This window comes from Perca flavescens, chromosome 15 (genome assembly GCF_004354835.1).
Source record: "Perca flavescens isolate YP-PL-M2 chromosome 15, PFLA_1.0, whole genome shotgun sequence".
In the NCBI taxonomy this organism is placed as follows: domain Eukaryota; kingdom Metazoa; phylum Chordata; class Actinopteri; order Perciformes; family Percidae; genus Perca; species Perca flavescens.
Window position 1 is genome coordinate 20,347,651 of NC_041345.1, and position 14,208 is coordinate 20,361,858.

Consider the following 14,208-nt stretch of genomic DNA (forward strand, 5'->3'; position numbering starts at 1 on the left):
TATATTCTACATGGCTTCGCTTGTTTGGATTTTGCACTTGATTCACAGGGAGTCAACATTTTCTTGTTTCCATAACTGATCTTATTTATGTATTTTATTACAATGGGCAGTGTAAGTCCTAATGAAAATGTATACAGCTTGGAGACCTGACTCATCATCTTAGATCATTGGTTTTGTTTCAATGTGCATATGTTTACCTTACCATTTCTACATGGTAACTGGGTGTTCTCCACCTCTGGATTTCCATGGAGATGATGATCTTTGTTTGCACACAGTGCAAAAGACCCAGTCTTACTCTATACTCTTGTGGAAACTTGTCATCAGACTCTATGACAACCAGCTGGATAGTATTTATTTGTGTAAGACCAACCATATGGGAGTTCCCTTGTAGAATATGACATTGTTCCAGCATGTTCGGATGTCATATCTACGGCTTGGGTGTCCCCCATTCCTGTGGTTGTTACCATGGCAATCATCACAACAACGGAGGAAGGGAAACAGACATGACTCACAATCCCCACATAGAACCTCTGATGGTCTCCCCCAAGCGAAACAAAGCAATTTGAAGTGATAGGAATTGTGTGGTATTTGAATTATCATTGATTTATCTGCAAATATATGCCTACAGCATATTATTGGTGAATATGTTTGGTATGATTGACACCGCTAAGCATGTATCGGTGTGAATCTAACGAATAGTGTGTGAGTGCGTGTTTTGGTGCATTACCACAAACCTGAATATTGAGGGTTGCCTGTAAATAAATGGAATGGCGCCATCTACTGGTTTAACGAAAACATTCCAGTAAAGTGAAACACCGAAGTGACGGCTTCACGTTTTTATTATTAGATTGTATTTATTTACCCTCATTGTTTAAACTTGGGGAATGTATTTTTCTGGAGTTTAAGTAACTCCTTGGTTAATTACTTCTTCTTATAAAGTACGTTGAGGGTGCTTTACAAATAAACATATTTAATTACTAGAGACACTGTAACGAATGTGTGTGATTGTGGTCAAATTAAATCAATTATGAGGAAATATAAATATCAAGAAGCATACAATCAGTGGTGGAAGAAGTACTAAGATATTTTACTTAAGTAAAAGTAGCATTACCACTGTAGAAATACTGTTAGGTAAAAGTCATGCATTTAAAATTGTACTTAAGTACAAAACTATAGAAAGTGTTCTTAAAGTACCAAATTAGTAACTGGTGAAGGTGGATCTTATCTTAACAAAAAGTCCTACTGTCGGGTTGTGTAATCTAGACTATAACAATACATAATTTGTTAATTATTTTTGTATTAATAATCTGAATTTGTAAAGTAACTAGTAGGCCTAACTAAATGTATCAGATAGGCTAAATGTAATAGAGTAAAAAGTACAATATTCCCTCTGAAATGTAATGGAGTAGAAGTATAAAGTAGCATTAAAATCTAAATACTCAAATAAAGAGCATGTACCCAAACAGTGTACTTAGGAAGAATACTTGAGTGAATGTACTTAGTTACTTTCCACCACTGTGTATAATGCATTTTTTTTTATTTTTATTAAACACACTTATTTACAAAACACAATTTACAAAATCTCTCGTTGGGAGACTTATGTGCAGAACATAGTTAAACACAGTTAAATAGAACAAATTACAATAAAAAAGTAAATACAAATAAAAATAAAATAAAATAAATTAAGCAAAGGCATTACAGTCCATAAGGCATGTCAAAGTTGTTCACATACATATATTGTCCTCAGTCTTCATATATTCTTAAAATAAAATTACATGGAAATATTATCACTGGAGTCTTTTAGAAGTTTCAAAGAAGCAAAGTGTTCCCTCAGTTCAATTTTAAACACCATTAGGGATGGATTTTTGTTTTGCCATTTACATTTATGGATATGGTATTTACCCATAATTGTTATGATATTGTAAATTCTAAAAAGTTCTTTCGGAAGGTTTTCATTACCAAAAATAATTTGCTCTAACTTTAATTGTGTAATGTTCTCCATTTTTGTTTCCAGCCAATTCATGACATCTTGCCAGAACCTTTTTATCACTGGACAAGAGAAAAACAAATGTTCAATAGTTTCATCTGCCTGCGAACAGAACAACATGGCTCCACTTCAAAACCAAATCTCTTTTTAAGCATTGCTGCTGCTGGATAATATCCATTTATAATTTTGAATTGCATTTCTTTGATTTTAGGAGGTATAGGCCATTTCATGAATTTGATGTATTTATTTGTTATTTTGTTATAATGCATATTTTTGCTGTGGAAGGGAGGCTCCTGTGCGGGTGCGTGCATGTAACCGACGACATTGACGAGAACACGCACGTAGCTGTCAGTAGGAAATGCAGCCTGCTGGTGTTGGATGTAACGTTACCCCTGTCGCTGTGCTTGGATAAATTAAACAAAGAAAGTCATTTTTGTTTCAGACTGTGAACTGTTACTTAGAAGGTTGCTTGAATTTGGCGAGAATTTCGCAGCAAGTCCGAATGTCTAAGCGAGGTAACCGAAACCTTCAGCTAAAAGCTAAGCTACAGAAACAGAACACTATCGGCGCTAATGCTAATAGTTACACAGGCTAAAATAAGCTAATTTAGCTGCTAACTTAGCCAGCTAGCTCGCCAATTGCAGGACGTTTGCTCTTCCAGGTCCTCACCCCATATAGCGGTTCCTACCCAGGTCTCGCTTTTTCGTATTTACATTTCACGAAGGAGGTTGCGGAACCGGAGCTGTGGCGGGGGTGCGTACGGATAGGAACCCCCTGGCTATCCAGGCGGACGGATCACAGTGACACGCCGGTCGTGGGTGAGTTGAGCAGCAGAGCTGAAGTTGTATTGACCGGGCAGCGGGTGGACAAGGCCGTGGACGCTGTTCGGCCAGGGCCTGGCAGGGAGGGAGCGAGGGAGGGTGTTGACTATTGGCTATTAGTGAACCATTGCTCCTGTCTGCTGAATCGGGAAGTTGAGTCGCTTGAAGAGAGGCCTAAAGAGAGGATATGACAACAAAGTTGCTGGTGTTATTAGCTGCTAGCATAAAAACGATAGCTGTCTTGAACAACTACAGCCAGTATCTGCTTCAAAAGCAAATTTTTGGATCACAAAAGGTTGTCGTGGGCGCTTCGTTGATAACCAAATGCCAGGTTAATGCAGCTCTATCAACAGTAAAACAAATTCTGTCATCCTGGCTAGACGGCTGATAAAGTAAAATTGTGTTAAAGTTAATATTATAGTTGTACATTTTTTTATATATATATTTTTGGTGTGATGTCTGCGAAGAGATTTCATGTTCTTTTTTAAAATAAAGTTGCTGATATAGTCCACCGTTGAGTAATTGTACTGTATGATATAGGCGTCGATGTAGCAAAAGAGGAAATGTAGCTTTAGACATTGATTGCTGTGACATTATTATTCGCAGAAACAATATACCAAAATATCACATTTAAAGTTGCATTAAAAATGGATTGTGTATGTTTGCACACTGTCACCCAATAATTTCCATGATTTCAAAATATAGTTCACTTTGGCTGCTTCTCCAATTATTTTCTGTTTTAAGAGGAGGAATGCACAAAATAAGAAAATGGCTAGAAGTCTGATTTTCATAGACACTTTAGTTATTTTTTGCATCAAGCATTGACCTTTTTAAGTTGCCAGGCTCATGACTTGTTGCTGAGAAGATTTGCAGCTCCACTATAACCGATTTTTCTGATCCAATGCAGTGAACTGATAGCTGCTATTTGGCAAAGGAAAATTCACCTCCATCATGTTATCTCTTTTTGTAAAGGAGAGATCAGAGTGGAACCATGACTGAAATCTCCACCCTATCCCCATCACCCCCTGCACTGGGTGAGCATCATGCAGCTCCATCCATCCCTCCATCCTCATCAGTGCACACTGCTACCAACAGCCCTGCTCCAGAGTCTGCCAGGGAGATGACCACACCTAAGTCTTACCTCTACAATGACAAAGCTTTGACTGAAAACACTCCTGCCGCACAGTCATCCTTAACTCCCCACCCACCCTTGAGTCCTCCCACACTCACTGCTGAGACCCCTTTCACAATATTGGTACATGAGGATGCTCCACAGAGAGAGGAATCAGGAAGGAAAGATGCAGAGACTGGAGCTAATGTTATTAAGCAGGAAATGACCAGTGACCCACCAGCTGCAGAGCTCTTAACTACTGAAACAGAGACCCCACCCCTGTCAAGTGAGCCATCGGCTCAGAGTGAAGTGCAAAAGGCATCCCCCTCTCCTGATCTCAATCCTGGTCCTAATCTTTACCCCAATGTGCATGTCACCCACAATCCAAATCCTGTCATGGATGATGGTCAATTTACAGCAGGCCAACCCCAAATTGCTGCAGCTTCAAACCCCATGCCTGCTTCTCCAGCATTCACTGATATGGCAGCATCAACAACAGCTGAAGAGGAGAAACCTCAGCCCCTGCAACAAGCACAAACCCCTCAAAGACAGCCTCCTCCTCTCTCCCCAAAGCCCAACACTCCAAGTGAAGCGAGGAAAGCAGAGCTGCCCAGCACCCCTACCAGATCCGAACACCCAAGCCCTACTGTCCCACTGATCCACGAGCCAGAATTTCCGCTGCCCAGGCCCCGGCCGGCCCCTGACACCCTCAGCTATCTAGAGTCAGCCAGCCTAATGTCGGGGACATTGGAGTCTCTATCTGGGCTGGGAGAGGATGGCAGCTCTATCGGCTCCGACTCTGAGATCAATGGCATGGCTGTCAGACGCACTGATAAATATGGCTTCCTAGGTGGGAGTCAGTACAGTGAAAGCGCGTAAGTATTAGGACATAAACTAATTACTCACACTCCTGTCCACTGTGCAAAATATTGATCACTGTGTTTTTATTATATCTAACAGATAGGTCTGAGATCTTCTAAAAGTAAAGAAGCATATTCAGTATAGCGGTTTGAAAGCCTACATTATGGCCACATAATTGGTTTACACAGATAAATGTAAATCCTGACTATCTTCCTTTTAATCTGTCCTTTTGCCTTCCCTGAACATCTTATTCACTCTGTCATCCAAATGCCCCAAAGAGTTCTTCCCCTCTTGTTGGTCTCACCCTCTATTTGTTGTCTTTCTCTCCTTGTCTGCTGCTCTAAACATATCTGTCCCTTTTCTATCGCCCCTTGGTCTGACTCAGATAATGCTGAGGGCGTTTTTGTGACTCAATATGTACTGACTGTGTGTCTCTGTGGTATCACCTCTCACGCCTATCTGCTCTCTTCCTCTCTTTTCTGTCAGATTTGCTTCTACTTTTCTGACAAGCTAATTGCTCTTCCACTGTTGAATAATTAAAACTGTATTGATTTAGTATCCATCAGTAGTGGCAGTGCATTCTGGTCAATGTTAAGGCTTTTCTGTATTTGAGCCATTCAGCATAATGTTGTGCAAATTATCGTGTGAGAGAAAGTGAGGTAATTAATTTGTGCCATAGAGTTACTAATGTCTAAACATATCCGAGTGCAATATTTAGGAATGTAAAAAGAGTACTTCCCAGTTCAAAGTCAAAAATGGCATCACTCTCTATTACAGTGAAAAGGATGTTCGAGTTGATGTCGCCCGACAGAGGGAGGTAAAATGGCTTGATATGTTCCAGAACTGGGATAAGTGGATCAAACATCGCTTCCAGAAGGTATACATGTCAGCTTTTTAGATGTGTTTGGATGTGTTTTAGATATACTTGGATTAGTTTTACTCTACCTAATGCCATAAGCATTATGTGTGTCTTTTTGTGCATTAAAGGTGAAGTTGCGCTGCAGGAAGGGGATTCCATCTTCTCTCAGAGCCAAAGCCTGGCAGCTACTGTCCAACAGCCAAGAGCTCCTAGATGCCAACCCTGGAAAATTTGAGGTATTAATGTGACCATGTTGTCTTTTTAACTTCTTTTTTTAAATTTTTTTTATAACATTTTAAAATGTAACACACAGGGTGAGGGTTATGACAAAAAAACATGAGTTCTAAGATACTGTCATCAACAAATATGTAGGTACAGTTAGGGCCGGGCAATATATTGATAACATATCGATATTGTGATATGAGACAATATATCATCTTAGATTTTAGATATCGTAATGTGGCTTAGTTTTGTCTTTCCTGGTCATAAAGGCTGCATTACAGTTAGTGATGTAGTTTTCTGAACTTACCAGACTGTTCTTGCTGTTTTATTATATGCCTTTTACTATGTATATCCACGGTACTGATAATTATTTATCTGAAATCTAATTGTGAAGATATTTTGTTAAAGCACCAATTGACAAGCCTATAATATCGTCGCAATATCAACATCAAGGTATTTGGCCAGGAATATCGTGATATCTGATTTTCTCCATATGGCCCAACCCTAGGTGTTCATTTTGACATGGATTCAGGCCCCCTAGTATTTAAGATAAAAAAAAAAAGATGAAACCGTACCGATCCTGTTTCATTCAGTATCTTTCACCCTTATCTTATTGGCAGCACGGTGGCTCAGTGGTTAGCACTTCTGCCTCACAGCAAGAATGTTCTGGGTTCGAATCCAGGTTGTCTCAGGCCTTTCTGTGTGGAGTTTGCATGTTCCCCCCATGTTTGCGTGGGTTTCCTCTGGGTGCTCTGGTTTCTTCCCACCATAAAGACATGCCTGCTAGGCAGCTAGGACTACAGTTGAAAATTAGCTGACTGGCTAACACTGGCGCATTTACAGAAATGTTCATTAATGTGCATTGTCCTAATCAAATAAATAAACAAATAAAATAAATAAATTGTAAACAACACTAATGTGTCCCCAAAATGTATATTTTTTTCAGTTCCACAAATGCACTTAAATATGAAAATGTAGTTTGAACTTTTATTCTTCAAATCTGTGCTGAATGTCTTTCTCTCTCTCTTTGTAAAGTATAAAGTTGGTCGTAGCAAGGTTGAAACTAATTTGAGGACAGTGAAGAAGCTACAGTATTTTGATTCACTGGCTCAAAGTGTGGCTCATTGTAATGGGAAGTTGTGGCTGAAAAGGGCCTCTTTAGCTTGAAGGGTGTGAAAGGGGCGCAGGCGCAGACCTAGCATGCTGTAAGCCTCTTATCAGGATCACTAATCCTGCCTGCCCTGCCTCTGTGTCCACGCTGGAGGGAGGTCTGGCCTTGGTTGGGTCTGGGTCCTAGCAGTCTGCTTGATATTCTTTATGTTGTCTGAGGAAGACTCTCAAATGTGGTTTCATTAAGGGCTTTGCGGTCTAATCCACTTTGATGGCTGATTAGAAACTTTCTCCATGAGTTAATGAGAATTTTTCTAGAACTTATATTTAATGTTTTTTTGTTTTTTTTTACTGCAGGAGCTGGAGAGAGAGCAGGGAGAAGCTAAATGGCTGGACATTATAGAGAAGGATCTCCACAGACAGTTCCCCTTCCATGAGATGTTTGCTGCTCGTGGTGGCCACGGGTAAAAAAAAAAAAAAAAAAAAAGCAACCTGTGTTTGCTCTGTTTTACATCAGAGCACACGATGGATGGGAAAAACCTGCACTCTGACTCCAATGCACGCATTTTATGTAACCATTAGCAGACAATATTTGATCCTGGAGTAACTGATTACAGGATACAACCAAGAAAATGGTGTGAATTAGAAGTAAATAGAGTAAATTTGTCAAAAATGGTAGACCCATAAAAATTCAAAAACTGACAATGTCATACAGAAAATGATACCAACAGAGGATATAAAAAAATTGACACAATTAATAAAGAACATAAAGTCACAATACATGTAAGAATATAATAATACATTTTATTTTAGAAGATAAGTGGTTCAGAGTAGTGTAGTGGTAGTGTCAAGATTATTTTATTCCTGAATTCCAGTTAGTTTTACTTGCATTCTTCTCTTCATGACTCAAAGGGAGGTGCATGAACTGGTAAAGTATTTTGATGGATTTGGCCACCAGATAATTTTTTAATTTCTTCCTGCAGGCAACAGGATCTGTACCGGATCCTGAAGGCTTACACTATCTACCGGCCTGACGAGGGCTACTGCCAGGCCCAGGCTCCAGTGGCTGCAGTGCTGCTCATGCATATGCCTGCTGAGGTGAGTGGCTGAGCCAATGGGGTACAGGTTCTCACTAGGTGGGAAAGGAAAGGGGTTCATCCGTGTCAGTTCTGACATTATTTCTGAACAGTCTGATACTTTACAAAGTGTCATAAATATGTAAGATGATATTGAGTTGTATGATGTTACCTGGACTACTAAATAGAAAAATATGAAATACTTTACAATTTACCTTTTGTGTTACTTGATCCAAAACAAGATGTCATCGTAGGTCAAATGCAAACTGTATGATTGCATGCTGTATGATGAGATTAAAGAATATGAACTTGATGCCTGACCATTGGGAACATAGGACAGTGAGTTAACGTTCCTATGTAGCACACCACAAGATGCAGTTTTTCGAGTGGTTATGCTTTATCAGAAGTCATGGTATGGTTTTCATTTAATCATGGTTTATGTTTATCCCTCTTCACTGCTCATAAGAAGAAGTGAGTGGGCGTGGGAAACAGCAAAACAAAGTACTGAATTAAAAATAGCAGACTGGTGACGCTGCTGAAACTTCACTGACCAGACTGAAGCAATCAACAAGGTGTCCTGCAAATATCAAGCATGTTTGATACTGATAGGACTCAAGTTACGGTTACTCTGTCGGGGGCCAGTCTTTTTAAAGCAAGGTGACCACATAGACCTACCTATTATTTCAGTCCCATATATAAATGGATGTATGCCGATAGGTGTCTGTGAGGGTTTTTCGTTTGCTGTAGTTGATGAATGGTACAAACGGTGTATCTTTATCTACTGAAACTGTTGTCGCAGTTTAAATTGCGGGCCGTTTTCTGTTTAACAGAAGGACAGGAAGGCTGCGTATATAATTTTTTTCATACATCACTATATATCTCTTCATCACAACACAGCCTTGCCATCATTTACAAATAACTGAAGAACAAGCGTGAGAAGATTTAGTCAATTTATAATGTGCGTATTGTTCACATTTTTAAAAGCGCTCCAGAAAGAAATTTGTTTGGAAACAAAAGTAGGAATTGATGCAATTATTTTTCAACTCACAGCTGAACATTTCAACCTCATTTGCGGTTGATTGCCAACCTTAACGGTTATAAATTGGTTCTGTTCACAGCAAGCTTTTTGGTGCCTCGTTCAGATTTGCGAGAAGTACCTTCCCGGCTACTACAGTGCTGGCCTGGTGAGTCAATTAACTAACTCTTTGTCAGACCTTTTGTGTCAATTTTCTTACTTTAAATTTACACATAGTCTTTGTCTTTTAGGAAGCAATCCAGCTGGATGGCGAGATCTTCTTCTCCCTGTTACAGCGTACGTGCCCAATGGCATACCGTCACCTTAAGAAGTTCAAGATTGACCCGATTCTCTACATGACTGAGTGGTTCATGTGCATCTTCTCACGCACCTTACCATGGGCCAGTGTACTGCGTGTATGGGACATGTTCTTCTGTGAAGGTACCATTTACTGTATATCCACACGGTTCGGCCAGCTCTCTTGTCTGTTCATAACTGTTTTCCTACATTTACCTCTAGTTGGTGAAGAATTATAATCTAATGAGAAATTGGATACATTTTATTCTTGCTTGGGTAGAAAAGTTTTCTGCAGTTTTAGGGATTTAACAAATTCAGTTATATTTTTGGTCCATAGTTTGACAGAAACCTGACTTAAGTCTCTGGTTGTAGGGGTGAAGATAGTGTTTCGTGTGGGCCTGGTGCTACTGAAACAGATGCTTGGCTCTGTGGATAAACTTCGGGAACTACAGGGCATGTATGAAACCATGGAGCGTTTAAGGAACATCTCACCTGACACTATCAGAGAGGACATATTGGTACAGGAGGTGGGTCTCTTTCTCTTGGCTTCAAAGACGCTGTGTACATAAACGAAACCTGCTTCTGTTTTTACTCAGCGACACAAGTTATGAGTCACTTTGTCCTGTAGTGCCCAGTCTAGTAATCATCACTTCCTCTGTCTGTCTCGTTCTTGTCTGATGTGTCGTCCAGATTATCATTCTCCCAGTGACGGAAGGGCTCATAGAGAGGGAGTGCCGTATTCAGGTGAGGAAGTGGAAGGAGTCCAGAGGGGTGCTGACACACCAGCCAGGCCGCCGCCTCCACGGTACGAGGGCCATCTTCGAATACAAACGCCGAGCCGCCTCCATTAGCTCCGGCGGCAGCTTCTCTTTCCTGGGAAGTCAGATCCCTCCACCAGGACCTCTCAGGGCCTCTTCCAGCCTCCTCTCACTCCCTGGCTTCCGCAGGTCAAAGGCTCCTTTCCACTCGCAAACCAAGAAGGGCTCTTTCTCAGGGCCATCAGGAATGGAGGGCCTGATGCATCAGTCCCGACCTGCAGTAACATCAAGCCCAGAACGAGGCCTCAGCCATAAACCACCTATTCCTCCAGGGGCAGGTCAGAGGGAACCGGCACCCCACATTCCGAGCACCTTAGTCGGGGTTGCAGCTGGCTCATCACGTGGGCCTGCTCAGGCCTCAGAAGACAACTCAGCACAGGGCCAGCCTACTGCTGTGGCCCCATCACAAAGCACAGTACCACCGCCTAGCACTCTATCCCCCTCCCCTAAGATCGTCTCTGAGCAAATTACTTCTACTATCCCCTCTCCCACTGCAAACAACGCCCCTCTGCTGCTAATTCCAGATTCAAAAAAAGAAGCTGCGCCAGCGGCTGATGCTACAACTGGTGAGGAAGATGTAAAGAAGAAGAAGAACAAAGAAGGCAAGAAGAAGGAAAAGGAAGAGGAGAAGAAAAAAATGAAGGAAAAGAAAGAAAAGGACAAGGCTGAAAAAGAGAGGCTCAGAAAGGAGAAAGAGAGGCTAGAAAAAGAGAAGAAGAAAGGGGGGAAGAAAAAGGACAAAGGGGGAGGAGAAGCTGAGGACAAAAATGGAGCTGCAGCAGCAAGAGATTCGGCCTAGTTTCCACCCCGTCATTCCAGGATAATGAAAAGGGACGCTGAACAAAAAAAGAGGTCAGGGGAACAAAAGACCCCCAGAAACAGAGTATTAATAAAAAAAAAAAAAAAATGGGATGTCTTCCTGTAAAACACATCATTTCAAAGACTTAATGTAGTCCCAGGACTATGGTGGAGAAAACTGGATTATGGTTTTAATAGCACCTCGGGGGGCGGGGGTCAACGGCGAGTCAATGCTTTCATTTTCACCGAGTTTTAGTAAAATGGGAAAAAAAAATCCTTTTTCAACTGGATAAAAGACTGAATTACGAATTACAGTCATTATCTCTTTTAGTTATTTTTTCTTTTCTTATTTCTTTTTTTTTAACCGATGGATGGCAGTGGTTAGAGAAACATTGACTTCATTTACATTGAAGGGATTGTTGAACTGAAGGTTTGCAGAAATAGTTAATGGTGCCATAGAGGATGTAAATAAAGTCTACCTACAGTACATAGGATCCTGTTCTACTCAACATGCCCCATCATTTCTCATCTGTGGACAGGTTATCTGGATGCCTGTGACAAAAAAGAAAACTTCAAAGTCGTCTCAAACACAGGCAGAAGACAGAAATGCTAGTAATGTTGTTGAGGATGTATTTATTGTCATGTTTAATGTTGTGAGTGAGTGTGTGCCTTAGTAGTGTAGTGATATGTGTTACTGTTCTATGTGTGGCCTCCCTGTTTTCATTCTCCCTCTGGCTGCAAACCATTGAATCCGAAGTGGTTCTCTCCAAATTCTTCTGTCATTAGAATAAATCTGAAGGGGAAATGGAGGGATGTACACTGAAAAAAGAGGGAGAAAATTAAGAATACAACCAGACACCATAAAGTTGTGGCTGTTTTTTAGTGATTCATTTGTGGGGTTTTTTTTGTCTCTGACAAAACGACACATGGGGAGCATTTTATTGTTTTATTATATTCTAATTCTAATTGTTATAATATCTGCAAAAAGCAGGCACAACATTATCAACAAACTGGTTGCATAAAAACATGCAATACCCAGCGGTGCCCATGCAGACCAAATGTCCATCTGTAAAATTAGTATTATTTTGCTTTTGACGGACAAAATCCTACGCATGTATTTTATTTTGCCAAATTTCAGCATGGGTAAGAACTTAAGTTCATTATTCCATTTAGAATGTGATTTGAAGTATCTTAAGAGAATGAAGGATGATTTTTGCACTTGTGATTTTGTCAAAAAGTACCACTGAATTCAACCACTCCGTTAGTTTAGTGATGTAGAAAACGGGAGTCTCAACGGGCCGGTTTCATACTTCTAAATCTGCTTCGAGGACCTATAGGAAGCCACTTGACTGGAGGTGCCAGGTGTGCCAATGTAGCATTAACCTCTGATCTTTGACGTTCGGGCTCTGATGTATTTATGTAAAAAGTGGTTAATTTAATCAAATATAGTATATTATGTATTATTATTATTTTGGATCTGAATATTTTTCTATGTGAATAAGAGACACCTGGTTGACTGGAACGATGGCCGACTACACAGTGTAATTGCAGGGGGGAGGGGGATCATTTGTGTTTATTTTAATTTAATTTTTTTCTGTGCACGTAAAGTCCTCTGATTTTCACAACAAACTCGATGCATGTCTTTGCTATTATTTAAGTTTACTGTCACTGTTGGTTTGGTCAACTATAGGTTCATGGGTCTCTAGTTTACTGAAGTGCAGTATTAAATAGACTTGCGTGGAAAAATGGGCCTCCGACAGAATAAACAGTAAGACGAGTGATTCAGACAGAATTTCTGGGAGTTGAAGGTCTTAATTGTACTGTAATATATATATACTAAGAGGTGATTTAGGAGCTTTGAATAGTTCTTTAATTTAAGATCTTGAGTATGTCTGTCTCACCAAATTGTGTTGTAACATTCATGATGACTTATGGACTAACTCCCTAACCTATTTACACTCAGTGTCTGTACTGTAACATATTTATGCATACATTAAACTGCACTGAACCCCATCAGTATACGATGAATAGTGCCAGGTAGTTAGTATAAAACCCTTTGATGGCAAGAAACATTGTTCTCTAACTGTACTGTTTTTGTAGTTAAGGATTAGAGGGACTTTCGTGTAATTGTAGCCAACATGTCCTGCATATTTGTTGTTTTTCACTTATTTCAGGTCTTCACATGGCTGTCATTTAAATATATAAATACCACACTCCCTCCCTCTATTTTGACGCCAGAGCATTCATAGGCACAGATTAGTGTAGTGTTAGTGAGGATAACCTGAACACATCTATGCAAACTATCCTCCATCATGACTGTTGATGGCGTGTGGTGACAGAAGCACTGATTTCACCTCTCATCATGATGTTTAGATTGGTGCCATGGGAAATAAGAATTACTTAGCTTCAGTAGGTCTTTTTCTGAGCAAGCTTTCATGCCTGTGGGGTACAATATTTTATGAGCAATATGTCCTCGCAGCTCTTGTTATTTCTTGTATTTCACAGGGCTCGAGATGCCGTGATCAAATTAATAATCTCTCTAACTTGTGGAGTCGGCACTTAGCACTGCAATCAAGACAGTCTTCTTGACAAATCAAGAAATCCATTTCTGTCAGGTCCTTTGTGCATTTCTGCATTGATCCTGAAATTGTCATTTTTGATTACAGTTGATTGGGAATGAATACCCACTAATGCAAATATTGAAAGTGTTTCAGCTGTTTTTTCTCCCCTCGCCATTATGTCTTTTGTGTTTTTAAGTTTACATTGTCACTCTATGGCGAAAGTGAAATAAAATCATAGCTAATTGAATTCATTCCTTCAGATCTACAACTGATGTATTTAATTGATGATAATGACATTTGTGATGAGTAATAAACCATAATATATTACATCATTGTGTGTTTTTGTCTTTCTTGGTGTTTGTCCTATTGAAATGTGGAGGATGTTCTGTTGTCTATTGTGATTCATCTTAGTGATGAGGAATTCAACTTGAAGATCATTTTGCAGTTTGCTTATGCAATTGTTGATCATATTCTTGGAAGCATAAATTTGGCTAGATTTAGATAACCAACATTTATTTTTTACATGGGAAAGCTATAATATAATATACATGGTTTGGGCATTTATTTAGTGCAGACATATATATTAGGTGCTGATCTATGTGTATTAGATTTAACTTTCAGGCTCCAATTTGTACATGCAGATGTAAAGACGCCCCACTAGATGTCACTCCA

The 14,208-nt window shown here is 40.0% G+C and overlaps 1 protein-coding gene across 3 annotated transcripts; it reads left to right on the forward strand.

The window, feature by feature from the left end:
* The first annotated feature begins 2,310 nt into the window (after positions 1-2,310).
* On the forward strand, positions 2,311-13,865 carry tbc1d10b (TBC1 domain family, member 10b). 3 transcript variants are annotated; one of them, XM_028600728.1, is made up of 10 exons: positions 2,311-2,805; positions 3,781-4,794; positions 5,558-5,657; positions 5,768-5,875; positions 7,329-7,435; positions 7,955-8,069; positions 9,166-9,231; positions 9,314-9,503; positions 9,732-9,886; positions 10,050-13,865. In XM_028600728.1, exons 2-10 carry the CDS (start codon positions 3,800-3,802, stop codon positions 10,974-10,976), a joined length of 2,763 nt encoding a protein of 920 aa, XP_028456529.1. In that variant the 5' UTR covers positions 2,311-2,805; positions 3,781-3,799; the 3' UTR covers positions 10,977-13,865. The 3 variants fall into 3 exon arrangements, with proteins under 3 accessions (XP_028456529.1, XP_028456530.1, XP_028456531.1); XM_028600729.1 differs by having other exon boundaries at positions 2,311-2,502; XM_028600730.1 differs by lacking the exon at positions 2,311-2,805 and adding an exon at positions 2,934-3,139.
* Positions 13,866-14,208: the final 343 nt, after the last annotated feature.

Coding starts and splice junctions, on each gene's coding strand:
- tbc1d10b (XM_028600728.1), top strand. CDS start 3,800: ATGACTGAAATCTCCACCCTATCCCCATCACCCCCTGCACTGGGTGAG. Junction 5,876..7,328: donor CCAACCCTGGAAAATTTGAG/GTATTAATGTGA, acceptor TTTTTACTGCAG/GAGCTGGAGAGAGAGCAGGG. Junction 9,232..9,313: donor GCTACTACAGTGCTGGCCTG/GTGAGTCAATTA, acceptor TTTGTCTTTTAG/GAAGCAATCCAGCTGGATGG.